Source organism: Bombyx mori, chromosome 18 (assembly GCF_030269925.1).
Source record: "Bombyx mori chromosome 18, ASM3026992v2".
NCBI lineage: Eukaryota > Metazoa > Arthropoda > Insecta > Lepidoptera > Bombycidae > Bombyx > Bombyx mori.
This window is the reverse complement of record NC_085124.1, coordinates 1,997,939-2,025,332: the sequence shown is the minus strand read 5'-3', so window position 1 is coordinate 2,025,332 and position 27,394 is coordinate 1,997,939. Positions and strand designations below refer to the sequence as shown.

At 46.2% G+C, this 27,394-nt stretch overlaps 1 protein-coding gene across 5 annotated transcripts in view; it reads right to left on the bottom strand.

The window, feature by feature from the left end:
* The window catches only part of LOC101742023 (protein PALS1), a 185,597-nt gene that overhangs the window by 137,145 nt on the left and 21,058 nt on the right, over window positions 1-27,394 (bottom strand). For all 5 annotated transcript variants that reach the window (XM_038017128.2, XM_038017130.2, XM_038017129.2 and 2 more), the window contains exons 4-5: window positions 12,639-12,772; window positions 9,007-9,440 (exon numbers count right to left, since the gene is read on the bottom strand). In XM_038017128.2, the coding sequence (XP_037873056.1) occupies window positions 9,007-9,440; window positions 12,639-12,772 (568 nt within the window). The remainder of the gene's footprint in view (window positions 1-9,006; window positions 9,441-12,638; window positions 12,773-27,394) is intronic.

Here is a 27,394-nt window from a genome sequence, read left to right as displayed (position 1 = left end):
CTTTGGTGAAATTTTATTTATCTCGAACCCCAGCGCGTAACAATATTGTAATAAAGACTTATTAGTGATATTATTACATGACCAATCTCATTATTCCAAATGAACCAAAAAAATTAATCTAAAGATATTCGATCCAAGCAGTTCGCGTTACAGGTAACATGAACCTTGAACCTTGGACGGCGGTATCAATGTTACGGCTCTCGAAGCCTCTCCTCGGTTTCCTGAGCCCATCTATAACGGTAATTCTAAAAATTACTGTCACAACTCCTTTTAGTCATCGACTCGTTATTTGTTGCTTTACCGTTTCCTGTTTTAAAAGGCATCGGTCGAACGGTGACCGTTGTGATTTGTGCATTAATTCGGACGTGTTGGTAACAGTTTTTTTTTTATGTATTTATTATTAACATAGAACTAGAAACACAATCATAATTTGCATCTGTGCTTGAACTAGGTGAACCTGTATCTCAGCATATGATTCGCTCATACCTGTACCGGGTATGAGCGAATCATATGCTTAAACGAATTGGACTGTGGTAGTTATTGATAGGTTAAAGAGAAACGTTCTCTACCATATTTAGTAAATTTGTGCATCGTGCTCCCAAAACTAAACCCATTCTGGTGTTGCTAATCGATTCCAAAACTGGACTTTTTGGGTTATTTAAAAATTTGTCGACAGTAGGCACGCGGCTTTCTCTCATTATAACTGATAAGGCACTTTTAGGCTCGACTGGTGTTAGGGGTTTACTAGACACCATGATTATGAAGTCGTCGTGGCCTAAAGGATAAGACGTCCGGTGCATTCGTGTTGAGCGATGCACCGGTGTTCGAATCTCAGACGGGTACCAATTTTTCTAATAAAATACGTACTCCGCAAATGTTCACGATTGACTTCCACGGTGAAGGAATAACATCTATACTAATATTATAAAGAGGAAAGATTTGTTTGTTTGTTTGTTTCGAATAGGCTCCGAAACTACTGGACCGATTTGAAAAATTCTTTTTCCATTAGAAGCCGACATTGTCCCTGATGAACATAGGCTACTTTTTTTTAATTTTTTTTTTATTTTTTTTTTTTGGTTTCATCTTTTAATGTTTCCGAAGCGAAGCGAGGGCGGGTCGCTAGTCGTGTAATAAAAATCAAAGCTGCAAAATTATAATTTGCGTAATTACTGGTGGTAGGACCTTCAGCCGTTGTAAGACCTTAGAACTTATATCTCAATGTGGGTGGCGCATTTACTTTGTAGATAGACATCCAGTAACCACAGGGCTCCAGTGACCACTTAATACCAGGTGGGCTGTGAGCTCGTCCACCCATCTAAGCGATAAATAAAAAAAACTGCTTAGCAGGATTACAGTACGACCCGAGGGACCTGGGCGGGCCCCCCGGCGCGCACTCTGCGTGGCCGGGGGCTCCGTCTGTGGGGGAGTTTTGCTGGACTTCCACCGGGCGCGTCCGTAGGTGGCGGATAACGGGATCCTCTGGGAACAGTCCCACTCCCAGAGGTATCGTCCGGTCTTTTTCGTTGCAAGGATTCCTAGGTGTTAGGTAGGTAGGTTAGGTGTAGGGGTAGGGTAGCCTAGTTAGGCTTTGCAACGAAAGAGATCGGACGACGCGGACCAAAACCAGCAGGGGGAGTTGCGGGCTCTCCACCCCCTTCACTCGCTGAAGGGTGCTCCTCCTGGAGACGCTCGGGCTCCCTCTCTTGTCCCCTTTCTTCCCCCTTTTTGTTTTTCGGGTCACGTCCGACCCGTTTCGGACGTAGCCCACGGGTGGTGGTGGGCCACTTTTGGCCTGCCCTTCGATGGAGAAGTGAGCCGGCGTTGCTTACGCATCTTCCGGCCGCTGGTCGCCATGTCCCCGGCTTCGGCTACAGGGGCACGCCCTCCAGAGGGGGGTACCGGTATACCGGCGTGGCTTCGTGGTTGTTGCTCTTTTGAGCGTCGGGCGGTGGTCTGTCGTGTTGCTCGTTGCACTCGGCAGGCCGCCGGCCAACCCGTAATCCTCACCGCGTGGGGGACGGGGGCCGCTGCCGCGAGGCACGGGGCCGCGAGGACGTAAACCTCTTTAAAAAATGCCCCAATCCTAAGCTCTGGTGCCCGGCGATGGGATGAATGGCTGGAGGGAGTCCAGTCCCAAGGGTACCAACCAGACCCCAGGGGACCGACCCCTGGTTAATAAAAAAGGACAAATGGAATAATGGCAACAGTTAAAAAATTATTACCCCAGGAGGGTACCTCCCGTTCTGCGGGGGGAGAATCCCTCCGTGCGGTCGAGCGATCGGCCGCACGCTGCCCCACCGTTTCTGGGGGGGGCAAACTTTGTCAAGACGAAGGGGGCGACGGCACGGGTCGCGTAAGGGACAGAGTTCCCACCGTGCTACTGGAGCGCTGCGACAGCCTGATTTCCCTGCACTCGGCGCGAAGCTCCGCGAGGGGCGACGCGTCAAGTGGAAGGGAGACTCCGGCGCTGTTCGCCGATAGTGTTCGGCAACGGACTCGGCGGAAGCGGAAGTCGGCTCGACGGCCGGCGTCCTCCGCTCCGTCTGACTCCTCGGAGGGTGAGCCTGCCAGCGCCAAATATATGGCGTTGGCGGAAGGGCCGGCGACTGCTGCGGCGTCGCCCGCCACAGGATTTGACTTTAACAAGCCATCGTCTTGCGGACTGGACGCTGCCTCTTCGGCGCAGTCTAGGGCCGCCTGCCGTGAGGCAAAAAATAATAGAAAGCTAGAAGAGATCGAGCGGCTACAGCGATCCCTAACGCTGGTGGGTCCCTCTGACCCCCTCCGATCATGTAAAATAGCCGGAAAAATTGTTGAGACCATTGCGGCCAAGTCGACTGCAGGCCTCAAGGGCTCAGAAGTGTCGGCCATGAAATCTGCGGCCGCCACACTTGAGGAAAGGCTGCAGGACGTCGTGGACCGCACCACGACGACGGAGACGGCGGGCTTGCGGCAGGAAGTGGCTCTGCTGCACACCCGCCTCGAACAAGTATCGGCCGAGAATGGCCTGCTTCGGGCGGAGAACGGTCAGCTCCGCGTCGACATGGCCGAGCTGCGAACAATGGTTGCCGATCTCATCGAGCGGCAACGCGGCTCCGCCCCTGTCCCTCCTCCGCCCGAAGCAGAAGGCCTCACTGAGGTCGAGGAGCTGAGGCGGCAGCTCCTTATACAGGAGGCGCGCAGCTCCAAAGTGGAGCGGGCGAGACCGCCCCTCGCCCATGAGGTGAAAGGCAGCGCGCCTGTGCCCGCACCTCGTAGAACAGTGGCCGCTAAAACTTATAGCGGCCCCAAACAGACAGCCACACCTGCGAGGATTCCCGCCGCGACTGTCTCGCGGTCAGCAGCTTCGGGGGCAACAAGATCTGCCCCCCCAAAGAAACCGGCATCCGCTCCTGCTCCGCTCCAGCCTGCGAAGGCAGGGCCCGGCAGGAGCCGGACAAAGAAGAAGGGAGGCGTCAACGCCGCCAAACCGGCACCGACTCCCCAGCCCCGCCCGCTGCCCCCGGCCCCGGCCAATATGGAAGAGGCCTGGACAACGGTGGTGCGGCGCGGGCCCAAGAAGGTGGCGGCGCCTGCTGCGCCGCGCCCCAAGCCCGTCCCTGCGGCCGCTGCTCCCCGCCAAGAGGGTCGAGCGGAGCCGAGGGGCCAAAAAAGAAGAGGAGGAGCACGCAGAAAGCCGCGCGCCCCGCGGTCGGCTGCAGTGGTCGTGGAGCTGCTGCCGGCCGCCAAAGAACGGGGCATCACGTATCACGACGTGATGACCCAGGCGCGCGGCGGCGTAAATGTGGACGCCCTCGGCGTGGAGGGTGGCCTGAAGGTCCGGCAGACAGCCAACGGGGCCCGCCTGGTAGAATGCCCCGGCGCAAATTCCAGCGCCGCGGCAGAAAAACTGGCGGTCCGTCTGCGGGAAATCCTGCCGGACCCCGAGGTAGTGCGCATCGCGCGGCCCGTGAAGATGGGAGAAATCAAAATCACGGGCCTCGACGAGTGCGCAACTAAGGAGGAGGTCGCCGCGGCCATCGCGTCGCAGGGCAACTGCGCCCTCGCCGACGTCAAAGTTGGAGAGCTCCGGGTGACATATTCCGGAACCCGGACGGCGTGGGCGCGTTGCCCGATTGCAACGGCGACCCTCCTGGCCACCCCTCCACAGGGGCGGCCTTCCGACAGCCCAGGAAGGCTGCGCGTGGGCTGGGTAGTGGCCCACGTGCAGCTGCAGGATGCCAGGCCGTGGCGCTGTCTTCGGTGCTTCGGCACCGGCCACGGCCTCGCCAAGTGCCCCTCGACCGTGGACCGCAGCGATCTGTGTTTCCGCTGCGGCCAACCGGGGCACAAGGCAGCCTCCTGCACCACAGCCGCGCCGCACTGCGTCTTGTGCGACGCGGCTAAAAGGAAGGCCGACCACCGGGCCGGGGGCCCGGCGTGTAAGTCCGCCCCCTCCTCTACCAAAACGAGGAGGGGCGGCAAGAAAAATAAAAAGAAGGAGAGGCCGGCTGCAATAAGGGCAGCCGGCGAGTCAGTTCCCGCCGCGGCACCAGACGAGCCGCAGGGCGGGACAGACGAGGGAGCGATGGACGTAGCCCCGTAATGGGTTGCGTCCACCGCTTCCTCCAGTGCAATTTGAACCACTCCGCCAGGGCACAGGATCTCCTCGTCCACACCATGGCGGAGTGGTCAATCGACGTCGCTGTCGCTGCGGAGCCGTACTTCGTCCCCACCGACCAGGACTGCTGGATGGGGGACGTCGACGGCTCCGTGGCCATCGTACTAAGACAGTCCGCGGCGTTACCCCCCTTGGAAATGGTGGCCAGGGGACCCGGGTACGTCGCGGCTAGGATCGACGGGACCGTCGTGATCGGGGCGTACTTCTCTCCGAACAGGAGCCTCGCTGAATTCGAACGGTTTCTGGGCGGGCTCGAGGCGCTTTTACACCGCCTCGGGTCCCGCCCGGTCATCGTCGCGGGGGACCTCAATGCCAAGTGTACGGCTTGGGGCTCCCCCCGCACGGATTCGCGAGGCGAGGCCCTTTCGGAGTGGGCGATCGCGACCGGCCTCTGTCTCCTAAACAGAGGCACGGTCGCGACTTGCGTGCGGTGGAACGGGCAATCTCACGTGGACGTGACGTTCGCGTCCCCGTCCGCCGTGCGCCGCACCCGCGGCTGGCGCGTACTCGAGGGGGCGGAGACGCTCTCGGACCACAGATACGTCCGATTCGAGCTCTCCGTCTCCTCCTTGTCGTCGTCGTCAGCCGCGGGCGCCCGCGGTGAGGAGGAGCTCCCGCAAGGTGCGCCCCGTTCGTTCCCCAGGTGGGCCTTGAAACGAATGAACAAGGAGTTGCTGATGGAGGCGGCCGCTGTTGCTGCGTGGGCGCCAAAACCCGCGCGGCTCGCGGACGTGGATGCGGAGGTCGACTGGTTCCGGGGCACCATGGCAAACATTTGTGATGCCGCCATGCCCCGGGTCGGCCCCCGAGCACCACGTGGGGGTGCGTTCTGGTGGTCGCCCGAGATCGCAAGACTCCGCGAGGAGTGCGTGAGGGCGCGCCGCCGGAGCGCACGCCACCGCCGCCGCCGTCGTCGCGACGATACGTTCGCGGAGACGGCGGCCCGGCTGCACGCTGACTGTCGTCAAAAGCAGACGGCGCTGCAGCTGGCCATCGGCGAGGCCAAGAAGCAGAGCATGAAGACTCTCCTGGAGTCGCTCGACGAAGATCCCTGGGGGCGCCCATACAAGATGGTTCGCAGGAAACTGCAGCCGTGGGCGCTCCCGGTGACCGAGCGGCTCCAGCCTCGGCAGCTGCGGGAAATAGTTTCCGCGCTTTTCCCGCCGGCAGCGGGGGGGGACTTTGAGCCCCCCCAGATGGACGCCACGTGGGGCACGCCTCCGCGTCGCCCCAGCGTTCCCGCTGCCGAGGAGCCCCCTCCCCCTATCACGGGGGCGGAGATCCATGCGGCCGTGTCCAGAATGAGAGCGAAGGACGCGGCCCCCGGCCCTGACGGCGTTCACGGCCGGGTCTGGAGCTTGGCCTTCGAGGCCCTAGGGGACCGGCTCGGGGGGCTTTTCGAAGCGTGCCTCGAGTCGGGACGGTTCCCGTCGAAATGGAAGACGGGCAGACTGGTCCTTCTGCGGAAGGACGGGCGCCCCGCGGACTCACCCGCGGGCTATCGCCCCATCGTGTTGCTGGACGAAGCGGGCAAGATGCTCGAGAGGATCGTCGCGGCCCGCATCGTCCGGCACCTGACCGAGACGGGTCCCGATCTTTCGGCGGAACAATACGGCTTCAGAGAGGGCCGCTCGACGATAGACGCAATTCAGCGCGTGCGTGCCCTCTCCGACGAAGCCGTATCCCGGGGCGGGGTGGCGATGGCGTTATCCTTAGATGTAAGGAACGCCTTCAACACCCTGCCCTGGTCGGTGATCGCGGGGGCGCTGGAGTATCACGGCGTCCCCGCATACCTCCGCCGACTGATCGGCTCCTATCTCGAGGGCAGGTCGATCCAGTGCATCGGACACGGTGGGGCGATGTACCGCTTCCCCGTCGAGCGCGGTGTTCCGCAGGGGTCTGTCCTGGGCCCCCTGCTGTGGAACATCGGCTACGACTGGGTCCTGCGGGGCGTCGTACGGGGTCCCCTCCCCGGGCTGAGCGTAATTTGTTACGCCGACGACACGTTGGTCGTGGCTCCGGGGAGGGACTACCGGGAGTCTGCCCGTCTGGCGTGCGCAGGCGTGGCACACGTCGTCACAAGGATCCGACGGCTGGGACTCGAGGTGGCGCTCGACAAAACCCAGGCCCTGTTGTTTCACGGGCCGGGACGAGCGCCGCCTCTGGGTGCCCACCTCGTGATCGGAGGCGTCCGCGTCGGGGTCGGGGTGACCGGTCTTCGGTACCTCGGCCTTGAACTGGATGGTCGGTGGAACTTCCGCGCTCACTTTGCGAAGTTGGGCCCTCGGCTGATGGCGACAGCCGGCTCTCTGAGCCGGCTTCTTCCAAACGTCGGGGGTCCCGATCAGGTGGCGCGCCGCCTCTACATGGGGGTGGTGCGGTCGATGGCACTATACGGCGCGCCCGTATGGTGCCACGCCCTGACCCGCCAGAACGTCGCCGCGCTGCGACGTCCGCAGCGCGCGATCGCGGTCAGGGCGATCCGAGGATACCGCACCGTCTCCTTCGAGGCGGCGTGCTTGCTCGCCGGGGCGCCACCCTGGGACCTGGAGGCGGAGGCGCTCGCTGCCGATTACAGGTGGCGTAGCGACCTCCGCTCTAGGGGGGAAGGGCGCCCCAGCGAAGGTGTAGTTCGAGCGCGGAGGCTCCACTCTCGGCGGTCCGTGCTGGAGGCGTGGTCTCGCCGCTTGGCGGACCCGTCGGCCGGCCTCCGAACCGTCGAGGCGGTCCGCCCGGTTCTCGCGGACTGGGTGGGCCGCGACCGCGGATGCCTCACCTTCCGGCTAACGCAGATGCTTACCGGCCATGGTTGTTTCGGCCGGTACTTGCACAAGATAGCCGGAAGGGAACCGACGGCGCAGTGCCACCACTGCGCGGACCGCGACGAGGAAGACACAGCGGAACACACGCTGGCGCGTTGCTCTGGATTCGACGAGCAACGCGCCGCCCTCGTCGCGGTCATTGGAGAGGACCTCTCGCTGCCGCGCGTCGTGGCTACGATGCTCGGCAGCGACGCGTCCTGGAAGGCGATGCTCGACTTCTGCGAGTCCACCATCTCGCAGAAGGAGGCGGCGGAGCGAGAGAGGGAGAGCTCTTCCCTTTCCGCACCGATCCGTCGCCGTCGAGCCGGGGGCCGGAGGCGGGAATACGCCCGTACGTCCCGGCCCCTGTAGGTGGCGGCCTCCCCCCGGTGAAGGTCAAGGGGCGACCTGAGGGGGTGAGGCCGCGCGGCGCGCTACCAGCACTCTAGCGCGCTGCCGTGGAGTGAATAGAGCGACCGGTCGACGGTGTATCGCGTCCCGACCCGGCAGGCTGGTTCTGGTCCAGCGGGGTATTCCGGGACACCAGCGGCACCGTCTGGGCGGCCCGACGGGCTGCCGTACCGAGACGGCCGACGTTTCAGAGCCTTCGATTCGCCTCGAAGGCTCCGTCGGCTGGGCGTCCTTGGGGTGAGCCGCGCCGTCTGGTTGTAGTGTTGACCGCGGTAGCCCCCCTACCTCATCCGGGTTCTGACCTCGGAGGGGATCGGACGTCGGGTGTAAGAGTGCAGAGGAGTCGTTTAGTGGGTGGGCTCTAAAATCCTTGGGCCCGCGGTCTGCTCACAACACCATGCAGATCGTTGAGTCTCACATACCCCGCGCGCCCCTTTTGCGCGGGGACCTCGTAGGAGGTTCGGCCCTCTACCCGAAAAAAAAAAAAAAAAAAAAAAAAGGATTACAGTACGACCTATCTATATTTTAACTGTTGTTAAAAGCTAACATCAATTCCTTGGAAATGTTTTGATTTAACTGTTTGTTTGTAAGTAGACTGTAATAATTAAATACATAAATAATGAATTGACAGATTTAAACATATATGCTTAAATTCTGCGAGGCAAGTGGAGTTAAAAATCAATACGATTATCCTGTTTTTTCGGGACAATTTTTTTATTTATCATTTTTCGTCATTAGTGCCGTGTGGATTTTTCGGGTTAAACGATATTAGATCAAAATGTCGTACACTTGATTGTAGCTTTGAAATAAAACCATAAAAAAATAATTTTATAAATTTAGCATTGGCAATGAATAATTAATGTTAATTTAGATAAATTGCAGATATAGCTGCGACGAGGATACGGCGAAGGACCTTTGATAACTCCGTATGTCTAGCTAAGAGCAGACTTGTCGCTGCCAACCGTCTTGCCTGTAATGCTCGGCACCGACGTTGAAGAGACAGAGAGGCAGAACTCTTCGCATTTTGCACCGATCGATTGCTGGAATCCTAACATACTGCCTTTCGTAACCATAACTAATATTTTCTTACATTAAAATTAATTTTAACCCAACGTAAAATTTGTTTCCACTCACCGATTCTCTCCCGGTCCCAACTTGTTACTCTCGATGACAGCAGTGGCCCTGATCCTATGATCGGGCTGATCCAACAGTTTCTCACTACGGCCGTTGTTCAAATGCTCACGGGCAACACTGTACGCATCACTAATCACATCATTCACAACGCACACACTTAAATCTTTTTCGTCACTAAGTTCCTTCTTCTCGCTCTGATCGTTCTCGTGTTTTTCTCTCTCTTCTTCTATTGCCTCTTTGTTGTCGATTCCGTTCGTTATGACCGGTGTTGGTTTCGCTTGGAGAGCTTTAGGTTGAGATTTCGGCGATGATATAGTTGGCTTGCTTTCTATAGCACCGTTTTCGTTAATGGAAGTCACGTAGACCGTCGAATTGGCTATATACCCGTTTAGCTCAGGTCTGTTCTCTGGTTGAGTTCGTTTTCTTTTGTTTAACTGTAATAAAATAGTTATTTTAGTCAAAAAATAGGCAAAGTCCTTGCGCAAAATTCCTTCAAGTGGTCGTAAGCTCATCTTCTCATCCACGCCAATAAAAAAGGTTAAGAAATGTGACAAAAAAGACATCGGACATATGACAAGGGTTTTATTTTGCAAAAATTAAATTCGTACCTCGATACATCTTGAACCACTTGACCGCTCGTAAAGTGTATTCATGGACTGTAAAAAAGCTTTGTCTCTTTTTTAGACATGACTATCGGACTTTTAGTACAATATAAATGTGAAAGTTTGTCAGGACGCAGATGGATGGATAATTTTTACTATTTCACTCAGAAAAATTCTGATTAGGCTTCACAACTTTATATTTATATCAGAATAGCAAAAACGCTAATAATACGAAGAACTGAAAAGTGGCGCGGCGCTCACGGGCTCAACCTGAGAATTGCTAACACTAGCCCTATCAAAAGCAGTAATTCGCTGAATCTACTACCACATCGGAATCGCGACCCGCTGAGAAGATCCGGCGAGAAGCTCAGTGGGTTCTATCTATAGGCTAGTTTGCACGTCAAACTCTTCGTCGGAGTCAACAAGTTCGACGAGGACGGTGACCGGTGCTTGAAGAGCCTAAAAGCACCGAGAGTGGATCCGAGGGATCCGACAAGACATGTTTTCGGTGACGGCGGCTTTGCTTTACCCCCTCGCCTGAGAGCAACTTAAACTATTTACCATTAGTAATAGTCGTTGCGGTTCAGTCGGTTGTTTCTAGTGTCTAATAAATTCTTCTATATCGATCCCTCACTGCTGAGGATCGCGACCACATGTGACGTTCCTGGCATGAACCGCATGGTACCACCAAGTGCTTCTCTTATAAATTCTCTCTATCTCTTTCTAATCCATCTATATATCTCTCTAATCTCTAATAAATTAATGATATTTTATTAGTTAGGAACATGTCAAATCATTCTTTTTAACATCCTAAATATAGGCCGAGAGATAGAGCTTTTTTTTATTGCCCTTGAAGGCAGACGAGCATACAGCCCACCTGATGGTGACTGGTTACCGTCGCCCATGGACTTCAGCAATGCCAGGGGCAGAGCCAAGCCGCTGCCTACCGTTTAATACTTTTCACAAGCCTCGTTTGAAGAAGGACATGTCATATGGCATGGCCGATTGATCCATAAGCACGAAAATTCTAAAGTATTACGAAACGGTGGTGGATATGAAAATAATAAATGCGTAATTAAATCTATGTAGTAAACCGAAAGTAGTTTTAATCATATACTGAACATAAATGGTCTTATGAGGAGTCTTTATTGATTCAAGATAAGTTGGTGTCAATAAGTTCTGTATTTAACCTGCTCGGTTAGGTATCCTAATCATTTATATTTCTGTCGCGAAACAATCCTGCGTTCTTGTTCGAAAGGTAGACAGACACTGCCGTTGTAAAATAATATAGTTGAGATTTGTGTGTGCAATTAGCTGTGCCTTTTTTTTTTTTTTTTTTCGGGTAGAGAGCCGAACCTCCTACGAGGTCCCCGCGCAAAAGGAGCACGCGGTGTATGTGAGACTCAACGATCTGCATGGTGTTGTGAGCAGACCGCGGGCCCAAGGATTTTAGGGCCCACCCACTAAATGACTCCCCTGCACTCTTACACCCGACGTCCGATCCCCTCCGAGGTCAGAACCCGAATGAGGTAGGGGGGCTACCAACACTACAACCAGACGGCGCGGCTCACCCCAAGGACGCCCAGCCGACGGAGCCTTCGAGGCGAATCGAAGGCTCTGAAACGTCAGCCGTCTCGGTACGGCAGCCCGTCAGTTCACCCAGACGGTGCCGCTGGTGTCCCGGAATACCCCGCTGGACCAGAACCAGCCTGCCGAGTCGGGACGCGATACACCGTCGACCGGTCGCTCTATTTACTCCACGGCAGCGCGCTAGAGTGCTGGTAGCGCACCGCGCGGCCTCACCCCCCCAGGTCGCCCCTTGACCTTCACCGGGGGGAGGCCGCTACCTACAGCAATTAGCTGTGCCTTACCATTTCATTTTTTTAGACTGATACATATGATACCGGCCTTTATTTTTAACTATGAATAATTAAATTCTCCGTGTTTAGTCAAGTTTTTAATATTTAATAGTTGTGGGAAAATAACACAATGGAAATCTCATGATTGCTTTAAGTTCTTAGAAGTCGTTAAAGTAATTAAAATACAATTAGAAGTTCGTTGTTATTCAATAGTATTTAAATTTACTTGTCTTTTTATCAAGCATCAGTTTATTGTCGTTTTGTTTTCGTCTCTTTGCATTGTATAAAAAAGGCCATTGGTATAATATACGGAGAATGTGCATTAACATAGCTACCTCAAGCTGAAAGTAGATCTGTGAAGAGCTTGTGAACTGAACAGCACTTAAAGATTGCCAGAGTCACTAACCCCATAGACACAACCCACTGAGGTTCTCGTTGGATCTTCTCAGTGGGTCGCGATTCCGATCCGGTGGTAGATTTTGCGAGGCACTGCTCTTGCTAGGGCTAGTGTTAGCAAATTCAGGTGTAGCCCGTGAGCACACCTACCCGTCCGCGCCTAGCTCGAATAACCCTTTAGGTTACCAGCGAATAAGTAGCAGAAAATAAATAATAGTTTAATAAAACTAAAAAAAATACGCTTTTATAAAAAATCTAACTAAAAAATAGAAAATATATCTTAATAAATTTGAATTAAAAATAGTGTAAGTAGTGTAAAAATGATTTTATTGTAAAAAAAAGCGTGGGGTGCATGGTATCAGTAGTTATAAATATTTTATGAACAGATATGAGTAGAAGGGTTATTTTGATAATATCCTGAAAAGCACCCCACGCTATTTTACAATAAAATCATTTTTTCTTACACTATTTTTAATTCAAATTTATTTTCTATTTTTTAGTTGGATTTTCTATAAAAGCGTTTTTTTTTTTGTTTTTTTAAACTATTATTTATTTTTCATTTTTTAGTTGAATTTCAATTTTTTCAATTTTCTTTTTTAATTTTTTTTTTTAATATTGAATTGTCAGCGGTCTCTGATAAGTATACTAAATTTCGAATTAATCCGACGTTTTGAAGGGGCCAAAATCATGTTCAAAGATTCCGTTACAAACTAACATACACATACGTCTGAAGCTAATAGAGACGTATTAAAAATAGTGACTAATAGAAACTCACCTCTACAGAGAGCTTGGACATGTCCACGGGCGTGATTCGCTTGAGGGCCGACAGCCGCTGTAGCCGCTGCCGGGCCTGCTCCTCCACGGCGATGAGGAACGCATCTTGGATTATATTGTGCCCGATATCTGATACTGAAAAAAAATACGTATTTTTTCTACATGCTAATATTGAATTAACATAAGACATACATAGTTGACAATACATGTGAGACTTTCAGTAACCATTTAACACCAGGTGGGATGTGAGCTCATTCGCTTGTCTGAACAATATTTTTTTTAAGATTTCTAGCTCGCTACTATTCTTATATTTCGTTTGGAGCTTCTGCGCCTACAAAGGGAATTCGGTTCCCTCTATACTTTGTACCGTATGTTCTATAAGGAGCGCTCTGACGTCCATGAGCGACGGTGACCACTTACCATCAGGTGGGCCGTATGCTCGTCTGCCTGCAAAGGCAATAAAATAAAATAAATATGAGATGATCCCATCATCTTGTTTTTAACATCGCACCGCCCGCCACCAAAGTAGAGTTCATCCATAAAGCGTTTCCGTATTTTTCGTACACTCCAGTTTTAGAATAAATTTCCCTCCTCGGTGTTTGCTGAGCGCTATGTCATGTCTATCTTCAAACGAGATTTATGGAGAATAGTCAATTAAAGGCAGCTAGGTCCTTTTCTCATCTACCTACAAGACTAATAACAAAAACTTATAATAGTATAAAAAGAAAACGAATATAGTAGGACGTCTTGTGAGTCCGCACGGGTAGGTACCACCACCCTGCCTATTTCTGCCGTGAAGCAGAAATGCGTTTCGGTTGGAAGGGTGGGGCAGCCTTTGTAACTATAAGTAACTTAATAAATTTCGTTCGAAAAATTCGTTAATAATTTTGGGAAGAAAAAATTTAAAAATCAAAAAACTAAGTAAACTTAATAAATACTGAAACAAATCTAAATAAACCTAAATAAGCGCTCTGACAATGTCAGGGGAAACACGAGTATTTAAAAAAACAAAAAAAAAAACTATACTGAGACCTTAGAACTCATATTTCAAGATGGGTGGCGGCATTTGCGTTGTAGATGTCTATAGACCTCGGTAACCAATTAAAATCAGTTGGGACGTGAGTTCGTCCATCCATCAATGCAATAAAATAAAAATAAAACCATATAAGGTGTCACCACCCTGCCTATTTCTGCCGTGAAACAGTAATGCGTTTCGGTTTGAAGGGTGGGGCAACCGTTGTAACTATACTGAGATCTTAGAATAGATATCTCTAGATATCTAAGGGGTCCATTAACTACTTAACACGAGGTGGGCTGTGAGCTCGTCCACCCATCTAAGCAATAAACTAAGATAAAATAAAAGAACATAAAAATCTGCACGAAGAGACCAGATAAAGGAGACAGGTTGTACATTGACAACGGCCTGACTGCATCTATCATCCTGAGCTGTTAAATGGTCGAACGTAAAAGCGGGCTCTCTTAAAAATTTACTCGATCCCTGAGAACTCATAATCTAGGCTGCTATAATCCATCGCAGCACCGGAGGCCGGACGACGTATAAAATATTTAAGAGCCCCGCCCGGATTTTCTCTTCATAAATTATAAGTAAGTTAAAGGAGAGAGCTCGGAAAACGTTAAGTGGATTAAAATCTTTAGCGTGTTTACTAACGAAAAAGTTTAGCGGCACACTTGAATCCGTACGGGTCTGAACAAGTTTTCTTTATTTAGTGCTGTTTGTTTTAAGTGGACACTCAAGTTTAAAAAAGTTAAAAGTTCGATAATTTCTGCGCGAGCTCTCAGGATCCCTATTGTTAAAATGTAACATGGCTAAATAATAGGTTGGGGAAAAAGTCTTTTCGTATTATAGTATGTATGAACTTGTAATAAAATCTCTTTGGCTATACTATTTGTATCTGGCTGGTTTTGGTATCGTTAATAGTTTAAATTTTTAAGAAGATAATCCAAATTCAAATTAGGAAATTGTGTGATTTTTAATTAATTTTCGTACTGTCAAGATGAGTGAATCTAATGAAGAAATTCGATACATTTTAAAATTTTACTACAAAAAGGTAAAAATGCAACGAAAGCCGCGAAAATATTTGCGATCTTTATGGACCTAGTGCAGTGTCTGTGAGTGTAGCACAAATTTGGTTTAAGATGCCATTTTTGAAACAGTGGAGCAAGATCGGCATTTCAGTAGTTACGACGTAGCTGAAGAACTGGGGATTGAACACAAAACAGTTTTGGCGCATTTAAAAAAACTGAGTACACAAAAAAGCTCGATATTTGGGTACCTCACGAGCTCACTGAAAGAAACCTAATGAACCGTGTACTTATTTGTGATTCTTTATTACGACGTAATGAAACCGAACCATTTTTGAAGAAGCTGATAGCTAACTGATGATGAAAAGTGGATCACGTACGACAAGAACGTGCGAAATAGGTCGTGGTCAAAGGTCGGTCAGGCTTCACAGACTGTGGCGAAACCCGGGTTAACTCGCAACAATGTGATGTTGTGTGTGTGGTGGGATTGGAAGGGCATTATTCATTATGAGCTGTTACCAACAAGCAGGACCGTCTGAACTTTACTGCGAACAACTGATGAGATTAAAGTAGGAAGTGGAGAGAAAGCAGCCGGAATTAATCAACAGAAAGGGTGTGGTTTTTCATCATGATAACGCTAGACCTCACACATCTTTAGCCACTCAGCAAAAATTAAGAGAGCTTGGCTGGGAGGTGTTAATGCATCCGCCGTATAGTCCTGACCTTGCACCTTCAGTATTCCACCTGTTTCGGTCTCTTCAGAATTCTTTAGGCAGTGTCAGGTTAACATCACGAGAGGACTGCCAAAACCAATTGTCGCGGTATTTTGATCAAAAGCCCCAAAATTTCTATAGCAACGGGATCATTTCCCTACCTACGAGATGGCAAAAAGTTATCGAACAAAATGGTACCTACATATTTTAGTTAAATGTAAATAAACTATATTAAAAAATGTGAATTTTTTTTAAAAATGTGAAGAGACTTATTCCCCAATTTATTATAATTTATAGCGCTTAGATAGAAAGCTGGCATTGAATAATAATGTTTTTTTGTTTGCCTACGAAGACAGATTAGCTTACCACTTAAATCAGCAATATAAAGAGCCCGGGCCAACCGCTGCCTTCCGGTAAGACCTTGTTTAAAGAAGGATGATACATCACTTGACTAATTCATTATTTTCCAAAGACGTCGTTTGTGCCGATTCAAAATTCATGACTAAAATTGTTTTCAGCGTTTCAAAAAGAATCTACCTGCTTTGTTAAATGAAATAAGCAAAATAACCCTACGAATGGTTTAAAACTTTTACGGTTATCAACGTTACATATTTAGATACTACTAGCCATACTCGCCTACTTCGCTAGGCATTTAAAGTTAACGTTATTATTTATTGTCATTATTATTAGGGAGTCCAAAACTCATATAAATATTAGTCTATCCATTAAGTACATGTATTCATATCAATCGGATACATGGTTCAGTAGTTATAACCTATAGTAATTAAAACCACTGTAGATTTATATACCTATATTAGTATAAAATATATAGATTATTTGAAAAGTTCTTACAACGACTTTTGCTTTTAGTGAGATCGCGCAATCAAAAAAACTTGTAGATATCTCGATAAATTCATTATGATATACAATTATGTAAAAAATTTATATTATCTTTACATATTAATGAAGTGACTTAATTTTTTTTTTGACATGAGACATCTATAAAATTTATATATTTTACGTGTAAAACAAAATGAAACCAAAAGTTATAGTCATTTTCGAAGAATTTCTTGAATTGTCAATAATAAAAAACTTTCCGGATTCGGCGGAAGTAGCACTGAAAAATGAAAATTTTATTTCGAAAACTTGCCCCTTTCATGCTCCATTGGGGTGGAGGTGGTGATTAAGATACGATACAGAAAAGAACATCTATACTATTAATAATATTATTATAATTATAATAATATTATAAAGAGGAAAGATTTGTTTGTTTGTTTGTTTCGAATAGGCTCCGAAACTACTGGACCGATTTGAAAAATTCTTTTTCCATTAGAAGCCGACATTGTCCCTGATTAACATAGGCTACTCTCTTTTTTTTTTTTTTTGTTTTCGTGTGTGTTTTAATGTTTCCGAAGCGAAGCGAGGGCGGGTCGCTAGTATTGAAATAAAAATGATATTCTTCTATTTTTAGGTACCCGTTTTTGTTCGTAATTATTTTTTTCGCAATATGCAAGGCCTTAGAGTCAGTGATATCGCATCATTATAGTAAACTTATGCAGTGTCTTCGTGATTTATTAAAGAGATTTTGTCCAGTCAGGTTGCAACTTGGACACATCCTAGCACTGCCGATTTCCAATCTAAATTGCGTATATACTTTAGTAGATTAACGGTGCTTTTAGGTACCTCAAGCAACGGTCACCGTCCTCGCCGAACCCGTCGCTTGCGACGAAGGGCTCGACGAGTATGCGAGTCCGTGACAGTGGCAACAGTCTTTTGAAAATCATATCGAGCAAGATCGAGGGACTGTTGATCAATAGCCTTTGCAGTAGGAGAAAAAAAAATGTAATGGTATAAAATATATATAATGATAGTTATGTGTTAGATTTTTTTTTTAAGTTACTAACATAGATTATAAGTAATTATTACTAACAAAATGTTATGGTTTTAAAAAAAAAAAAGACTGAAATAAAGTATTAATAATAATAATAATAATTAACCCACAGACACAGCCCACTGAGTTTCTCGCCGGATCTTCTCAGTGGGTTGCGTTTCCGATCCAGTGGTAGATTCTGCGAAGCACTGATCTTGCTAGGGCCAGTGCTAGCAACACTCCCGGTTTGAGCCCCGTGAGCTCACCTACTAGTTCGGTGAATCTAGAATATCCCCTCGAGGTTACTAGCGAGATTATAATAGGTAGGGGAAAAAAAATAAAGTTGTTGATAAATTGACTGATTCTCTATAGCTACCGACAAACATGGCCGCACTATTTTCCGGGCGTTGCTAAACAAGTAAGTTTCTTAATTAAGCGATCTTTAATTCAATTTCATCTACGTAGAATTGTAAATTAATATTCCAAAGGCGAATGAGCATTCCTTTAGGAGACGCGTGACTCAATGTTGCGCAAACGACGCTATTGTACCGCCTACTCGCGAACTGTTTAATTCTAAACAAGATACACTGGGAGATTGCGTTTATTGTCCACGAAGGCTGATGAGTGTGAGCCATATCAAATGGAAAGTGGTTACCGTCGCTCGCGCAGTGAGAAGTGTCTAAAAATATGTAGAAAATGTTTATTAATAATGATACTACACCGAGCGGTGAAAGGTTTAAGGTTTTTTTTTATTTCTTACCTGGGTGGACGAGCTCACAGCCCAGCTCACAACGTAAATGCACCACCCACCTTGAGATATAAGTTCTAAGGTCTTAGTATAGGTACAACGGTTGCCCCACCGTTCAAACCGAAACGCATTGTTGCTTCACGGTAGAAATAGGCAGGTTGGTGGTACCTACCCGCGCGGACTCACAAGAGGTCCTACTACCAGTAAAAAGTGGCATTTTTGCAACTTTACAGGAGAGCCATTTAAAGTTTAAAATTAGGAAAAAATATCATCGACAAAAAACTTGTTCAGCAATTCGTATGGGGTTATCATAATTGAAGTTCTATTAAAAACATCGAATTGTTGATACTAATACTAAATTAAATAGCTCTTTAATTACAAAGATAAATGTCGCGTATTAAGCGAATTTGTCGAACCAGCGACGCCAGGTGGGGGAGGAAAGTCCTCGAATGGAGGCCACGGATGGGTACAAGGAGCGTGGGGCGTCCTCCAACCAGGTGGACTGACGACTTAGTGCGCACGGCGGGAAGTCGTTGGATGCGGAAGGCGGAGGACCGCATTATGTGGAAGGCATTGCGGAAGGCCTATGTCCAGCAGTGGGCAGATAAAGGCTGATGATGATGATGATGATGATTAAGCGAAATATCGTTTTAGCCAAGTAGCTTTTCACCAATCGATATTGTCTTTCATAGCACCCCGCATGAAACACCAATGCTAGTACTACTGAACAAACCTACTGCCTTAAAATGTTAGAAATGAACGCATTATATTCCCCTTCGAAACTGGAGCGATTGTTATAATATTCGTTATTTCAAAAATTATATTAATATAACCTTTTTTTTTGGATGGCTTTTATGCGTTGCTTTTATTGTTATTTGTTTCAACTTACAAGGCGGTTGCTGGATACACGAAAAAATGCAAAAATTAAGCTGTTTTCTACTCGTTAATTTAATTTCGACTAATTTATTGAAATTATAAGTTTCAACATAATTATGGTTCTATTGTTACAGATTTCGCCAAGACTATAGACAAATACCCGTAATATTAAAGATAAACAATATTAACCTATTCTCAATTTGACTACACTTTTTTTTAAGCATACTTTAAGCAATAACAAAAGTTTGACAATAAACAAAGAGTATATGTGGGTGTGTCAAATACATGGTAGTGTGTGTAATATTTTCTTTATTGATTTAATGTATTTTTAATCCATAATTTAAAAAAATATTACCATTGTGCACTTCTTCTCTATATTCTCTATAAGTGTGGAAAATTTCATACTCCTCCGTCCGCGCAATTTTTGTAAAAAGAGATACAAAGTTTTTGCTTCACGTATTACTATATAGATTTATATATTTTTTATAATTAGTATTGGAATTTATTTATTAAAAAACAACTGTCAGTTGTTCTTTTCTCATTTCGTTATTTGAAAAACGCTGAATTCGTACGTTATTAATATTTATTATATACAATCAACGAATCATTTAAAATTATGTTTACCAAGAAAAAAAAAAGCCCAAATATCGATAAAAATTCAAATACGCAGCCTTAAAATAATTTTGTTTTAAATAAATCACCGTTTGAATAATAAACATTATTAACGTTTTTAAGATATTTTCTACTGTCAGTATCTATATCGCGAAACTCCGGATGTGAAAGGAGCACATTCTCAAGAACATTAATAACCTAATAAATCTTGAAGTGAAACAGAAATGTGAATTTCCCTTAACATAAATAAGGATAACGTAAGCGCAGCGTTGGGCGTCCCCCTGCCCGGTGGACCGAGGACTTGCGGCGATATGCTAGGGGACAATAGACGCGGAAAGCAGAGGATCATTGTGGCGGACTATGGGAGAGGCCTACATACAGCAGTGGAGAGGTACAGGCTGATGAAGAAAAAGGTGACCTTGATATTTTTGAACCTAGACTAAGAGGATTTGTCAGATGTGTGAAGGATATCCTATTTAACAATGGCTAATTATCAATATTTGTAATTTTGTTTTCGACAGCCAAAACCATGTACATTAATATGGATTTGCTGAGTGCGTATACCATTTTTTTTTTTTTTTTTTTATTGCCTTTGTAGGCAGACGAGCATACAGCCCACCTGATGGTGAGTGGTCACCGTCGCTCATGGACGTCAGCAATGCCAGGGGCAGAGCCAAGTCGCTGCCTACCATAAAGAACTCTCCGCAAGCCTCGTTTGAAGAAGGACATGTCATAGCGCTCGGAAAACACCGTGGAGGGGAGTTCATTCCAAAGCCGGATGGTACGTGGCAAAAAAGATCTTTGGAAACGCACTGTCGATGAACGCAGCGGTTCCAGATAATATGGATGAACTTTGCTCCGATGGCGGGAGGTGCGATGATAAAAAGGAGATGAGGGAATCATCTCGAATAATTCCTCAGAGCATTCCCCATGGACCATGCGGTATAAAACACAGAGAGAACCGAAGTCCCTCCGTAGACCCAGAGGTTCCAAGCGATCCGCGAGAGCAGGACTATCGACCATCCGAACAGCCCGTTTCTGTATGGAGTCAAATGGAAGTAGCTGGTATTTGGGAGCCCCGGCCCAGAGGTGAGAGTAGTACTCCACGCGAGGTCGGACCTGCGCTTTATAAAGCGCAAGTCTCTGTCCAGGCGTGAAATACCGCTTCGCTCTGTTGAGAACTCCCAACATTTTAGAGGCCAATTTGGCTTTACCTTCCAAATGACTCCGAAACTGGACATCGCTCGAAATATCGACCCCCAGAATCCCGGTACTCGCGGAAAGCTGCAGGGATACTCCTTGAAATTCCGGCGCCATGACAAAAGGGTCCTTCTTCGCAGTGAACGCGCAAACCTGTGTCTTCAATGGGTTGAACTGAACTGAATTCAGTTCACCCCACTTGGAGACCCGCCCCAGAGAGTTCTCCACTTCAGACACAAGTTTTAATCGCCTCTCGTGTACAACGCTTCGAGAGAGACTCTGATGGCCGATATATCGCGCATCCCCCGTGCTGTCATCCGCATAGCAATGCATGCCATCAATAGATAGCATTTAGATTGCAATCCAGATTAGATCAAGGTGCTACTGGTACAATTTAGCTAATATGTACTAAAAAAAACAAATAAATAAAATAACAAAAACATTGATAACATAATTTTGATTGGTTTCAATATCTGCGGTAGTGGACTCGCTGTGCCAATGAGCGCTGATAGCCGCTGGTGCTTGTAGGCCCCTCAAGCACCAGCTACTCTCCTCGTTGAACACGAATTATGACGAAGAGTTCGACGAGCAATCTAATCCATAGACACAGCTTACTGAGTTTCTCGCTGAATCTCTCAGTGGGTCGCGATCACGATCGGATGGTAGATTCAGCGAAGCACTGCTCTTGCTAGGGCTAGTGTTAGCAAATTCTCTCAGGTTGAGCCCGTGAGCTCACCTACCAGTCCGTACATATCTGGAATAGCCCTTTAGGCTACTACCGAATAGGTGGGGGGGGGGGAAAGACAGTCGTCCACCATTGCATAAGCTCGTCCAAGTTCCATGAAAACAAAAAAACAAAAAACAAAAAAAAAATCATAGATGTTAATATTATCTCAGAGGCTTTATTAATTTCAATGCTAATTTTATTTTAAGCCACGTATGATATGTTTCCGATTTTCAATTTATTAATCATTATTGATACAAGCGTTAGATTAGTTTCTTTTTTTCAGCAAGAAGACCAAACCTGATGCGAAGATTCTGCGGCTTGCAGGAACACGGGTTATGTGGGGATTTTTTAGAGCCCTACCCACGTCCGTCTCCGCCCAGGGTCAGAACTTAGTACTTGGTTCCTGTGGTCAACACTATAATCAGTCACGCGGTGCTACCTCGACGAAGCCCGAACGACAACTCGTCAAGACGATCATCGACAACCAACGACGCCGGTTTTAAGTCGGTGGACGACCTCACGACCCACCTGATGCTAAGTGGTTACCGGAGCCATTTTTAACGTAAATGCCGCCGCCCGCCTTGAGGTATGAGTTCTAAGGTCTCAGTATAGTTACAACGGCTGCCCCACCCTTCAAGTATAACCCCGAAACGCATTACTGCTTCAGGGCATAGGCATAGGCAGGGGGGTGGTACCTACCCGTGGGGACTCACAAGAGGCTCTACCACCAGTTTTTTTTTATTTGATGAAATATCACCTTCTGTGGTTCTTGAGAAGCGGCGAATTCTGTTGATTCCTTTATTGCATTCTATTTCAATAAAAATATTAATATTTTTTGGTTGAACATTGAGTGTCGTACATTACGCCAACACGATTCCAAAGTATCGGATCGCGATGGTGTCCTACCCACGGGTGAGCTAAACCCTTATTTACAACTCTCTAGAGGACCTCCCCTACTTATTATGGCGGCCATAAAAATGAAAAATGTGAAAATTCTTTACTCCAACATTTAAGATACTGAGGGCTAAGAATATATTTTTTTTGTTTTGAATATAGTTTGTATTGAAGGAAAAGCAGTGTTTTATCAATTTTATATTATATACTTTTAGTTGATGATAAGTATTTTAATGTAATTAATTTGTTCACCGATTTGATGGGTAACCGATTCTCCTATGAAATGAAATAAATACTATTGGAAATTCAATTCAAATTGAAATAAAATCAAATCCAGCCTCTAATTTAATGGGAGTTGGTAATGTACACTATGGGCTTATGACGCGAAAAAAAATGCTTTGACGGGAGCACGAGCTCACTTCTCACATGATGTTAAGTTGTTACCGGAGCCTAAACATGTCAAAGTCGTAAATGCCACCACTCGCATTAAGACATGAGTTCTATATTTCAGTACAACGGCTGCCCCTCCCTTCAAACCGGAACCGTCGCTGCTTCGCGACAGAAATAGACTGGGTGGTGGTTTTTTTTTTAGGATTGAATAATTACTGGTGGCCCGGAGGCCTTTCCAGTTTCATCAGGACAGGTGGGTGAGCAAATGCCATAAGTAATTACACAAACAATCACTTGGCTATATTTGCTATGTTTGTTTAGCCAATCCAAGTGAAAGAGTGAGCTGTAACTCTTTATCATCAAATGGGTTCAATCATGAGAGTGCTTTTTCAGGTAATAGAAATAAAATTACTTGGAGGCTAACTGGAAAAAGGTTCAGTACTGTCTTTGGTGCATAGACTGAAGCACTTTAAAAACAATTGCTCTGCTAATTCACATTCCTCACTACTTCTATATTTCATGGATTTAATTCAAGACATAGTCAAGAGTTCTTAGACAACCGTCGATCATGCCACTGAAAATGTTTCGCTGTCATTTTTGCGACCGTCTTTCTATTACCGAAACAAGTTACTTATTTAGTTTTCCTAGACGAGAAATCGCCCATCCAGACTCTGGGACAGTCAAATCGGATTTTTATAGAAATTTCCTCAAAGACAATACAAAATAAAACGGTCACCATCCTCGTCGAACTCGTGGACTACGATGAAGAGTTTGACGGATCTTCTCACTGCTCTTGCTAGAACCAGTATTAGAAATTTAAGTTGGGCCGATGAACTCACCTATCGGTCCGCACGAAGGTGAAATAGCCCCTTAGGCTACTAACGATTAGGTGGGAGGTTAAGTAAGAGGAGAATAGATACGAGGAACATCTATCTATCTATATACAGGGTGGCCCATAAGTCCTTTGAAAAGTAAAATTTGAATAAAACGAACAGGGCGCGCGTGAGCGGTGCAGGGGAAGCGGGGGGAGTAACTTCGGTTTCTGGGAATTTAGTCGCGATGGAGCGTTTTACCGGAGCGGACCGTGCGTTTTGTGTGCGCGAGTTTTATAAAAACGACAATTCGGCAACCGTTGCGCGGCGTAAATTTCGAGAACACAAAGGTTTACACAACTTTGACGACACTCCAACTCTTCAAACGATTAAGAACTGGGTTGCTAAGTTCGAGGAGACCGGTTCGACGTTAGATAAACCGCGGTTGGGTCGCCCAAGGACGTCACGTACGGAACAAAACATAGACACAGTGACACAGTCTATTCGCGAAAATCCGACACAGTCAACTCGTAAGCGCGCCAGAGCATTAAACGTATCCAGGACATCGTTACAACGGATTTTGAAGAAAGATTTACATATGCACCCTTACAAAATTCAGTTGGTTCAAGAATTAAAGGAAACTGACGGTATTCAAAGACAAAATTATGCGAATGAAATGTTGAATCGGTTTACTTCCTTCAATAACATAATGTTCTCTGACGAGGCTCATTTCCATCTTAACGAGCATGTTAGTAAACAAAATTGCCGCTATTGGAGCCCCATCAATCCAAAACTTAAGCATCAGAAGCCCTTACATAGTCCGAAAGTGACTGTTTGGGCCGCTATGTCAGCCCATGGTATCCTAGGGCCTTACTTCTTTGAGGATGGCAGAGGGCGCGCAGTTACTCTTACGTCGGAGCGATATGTGGCTATGATCGAAGAGTTTTTCATACCAGAATTGCAAAACTTTTCAGGCTTTAATGCCAGGACGTGGTTTCAACAGGATGGGGCCACTTCTCACACCTCTAACACTGCTATGCCCGTTATCCGTCAACTTTTTTAGGGCAAAGTTATCTCTAAGAGAGGAGACATTTCCTGGCCTCCACGTAGTCCAGATCTGACCCCGATGGATTTTTTTTTGTGGGGCTACCTTAAGGCTAAAGTATACGACACAAACCCGCGGTCAATTGAGGCCCTAAAAGAAAACATCCGCAGAGAAATGACAAGCATTTCAGCAGTGACGTGCCGCGCAGTCATCGACAATTTTAGACGTCGTTTGCAAGAGTGCCGTGATCGCAACGGATTACATTTAGGAGATGTTATTTTCAAAAAATAATTCCCGTTTTTTAAGCTTTTTATGTAAATAAAAATTTAATTCATAATGTAATTAGTTTTATTTTAATAAATTTTTTTCATATCAAAGGACTTATGGGCCACCCTGTATATAAAAATGAATTGCTGTTCGTTAGTCTCGCTAAAAATCGAGAACGGCTGGACCGATTTGGCTAATTTTGGTCTTGAATTATTTGTGGAATTCCAGAGAAGGTAAATAAATATGAAAATGAGCGAAATTAAATAAAAATAACAATTTTGTTTTTCATTTGATGTGTCTTCCGTCGGACGGATTCGTTTTGTTTGTTTTAAGTTTATTTTATACAAAAGTTTAGGTATTTTATTTATAGATTGAGGCACTACGAAGTCTGCCGGGTCAGCTAGTATCAAATAAATAAACAAAATGAAATTTAACTTAGAAGACCGTCACATTCTACTTAAACAGACAATTCATCAAACACACCTAAACAATATAATCTCGGGGAACGATTACTTCGATCAGACGATTCATCGGAAATTGTTATACAAATCAAATAAACGCCAGATTAAGCCGTGAAAGTGTCTTTAATTGCATCTACAATTCGCGAGAGAGAGCCTCTGGGGATATTACAGCACTACTTCTTACTGGCCACTCTGTCAAGATAAGTTGGACACCTGTCAAATCAGGTGAGCGTTCCGGAAATTCGATTGGGTCCTGCGGGAGGTTTCACGAATCATAATTTTACTTTACTCTCTTGTTGCCGGTTGCCATTGCTGTTTTGATCAAGCTATTGTCGTGTTGCTTTAACAGACTCATTCGTCGATATTAATTACGATTATGGCTACATAATGAATTAAAAAACAAATGTTAATGATGTATTATTATTTTTAATGATGTTTAAATTTGTAGAAGGTACACATTCTAATTGCCTATTCTAGTCGGAACTTAAATTAGACCTTAACTATTGTAATATTCCCTTATAAACTTGGTGACGCGAAAAAAATGTCGTAATTTTTAAATGAGTTTTTAAAAAATGCTTAAGATGGGATATTGTATTAGCTAACATCAATTTATCAAATAATCAATTCCAGTGCCTTATTCTAACCTGAAGCTAGTGATTTTGTATGAGCTACAAGAAGAATAGTTACGAACTACTGGTGGTAGGACCTCTTGTGAGTCCGTGCGGGTGGGTACCACCACCCTGCCTATTTCTGCCCTGAAGCAGTAATGCGTTTCGGTTTGAAGGGTGGGGCAGCCGTTGTAACTATACTTGAGACCTTAGAACTTATATCTCAAGGTGGGTGGCGCATTTACATTGTGGATGTCTATGGGTTCCAGTAACCACTTAACACCAGGTGGGCTGTGAGCTCGTCCACCCATCTAAGCAATAAAAAAAAAAAAGAATACAATTACTTAATTATAAGAATAATGAGAAATCATAAAACAACTCATCTATACTAATACAGTGGTTTTTACGGATGTTCCGTTATAACTACTGAACCATGCATCCGATTGACTTGAAACTTGGTATCCATGTAGAAAATACATGTACTTAATGGGTAGGCTAATATTTATATGAGTGTTGGACTCCCTAGACCAGTTGCGCGGGCGTTAATGATGAGAATCTTTATGGGAATGAGAAATAATAATGTTAAATTTAATTGACTAGCGAAGCAGGCGGGTACACCTAGTCTTTAATAAAGGAAGAGCTATAAACAAGGAAATAGTTTTGAATAATCTAAATTATCGTAAATAATAAATAATTTTTCGTATGATAAAATCGGCGACGCTTGAAGATAGAACTTAGATAAAAAATAATAATTGTAAGTGATTGTTGAACACGTACCAATGTGTCCGACATCTTCTCGTGACTGTGTGTGACGTAACGGTTGTGTGTTCCGATCACGCGAGATTAGACCCACAGCAAAATTTATGGTCAGAAGGTTTACACTGAGCAGGGCGAGCACGAATGACTATCGAAAAAGCATTCGTATCGCTATCGATAAACAATGTATAGGATTTAAGCAGCGCCCCTACCGGCCGTAAAAGGAATTATTTTCAGCAGCACCACGAATTAATTTACTTACTTTCGTTTCACAATCGAATAGTCACGTTTTCGATATTCGGAACTTATACACATGATCGTGGGCACGAAAATTGTTTTGACTTACGGTAACGTAAATCTCGTAACGTAAACCATCTAATGTAATGATCCATTTTCGTATCGAGGACTCGATACGTTTACATTACGAATTCGATACCGTACGACGTAACTACAGATTTTTTTTTTTTTTATTGCTTAGATGGATGGAAGAGCTCACAGCCCACCTGGTGTTAAGTGGTTACTGGAGCCCATAGACATCTACAACGTAAATGCGCCACCCATCTCGAGATATAAGTTCCAAGGTCTCAGTACAGTTACAACAGCTACCCCACCCTTCGAACCGAAACGCATTACTGCTTCACGGCGGAAATAGACGGGGTGGTGGTACCTACCCGTGCGGACTCCCAAGAGGTCCTACCACCAGTGAAAGGCTTTGACATCATTGAGCAGATTGTA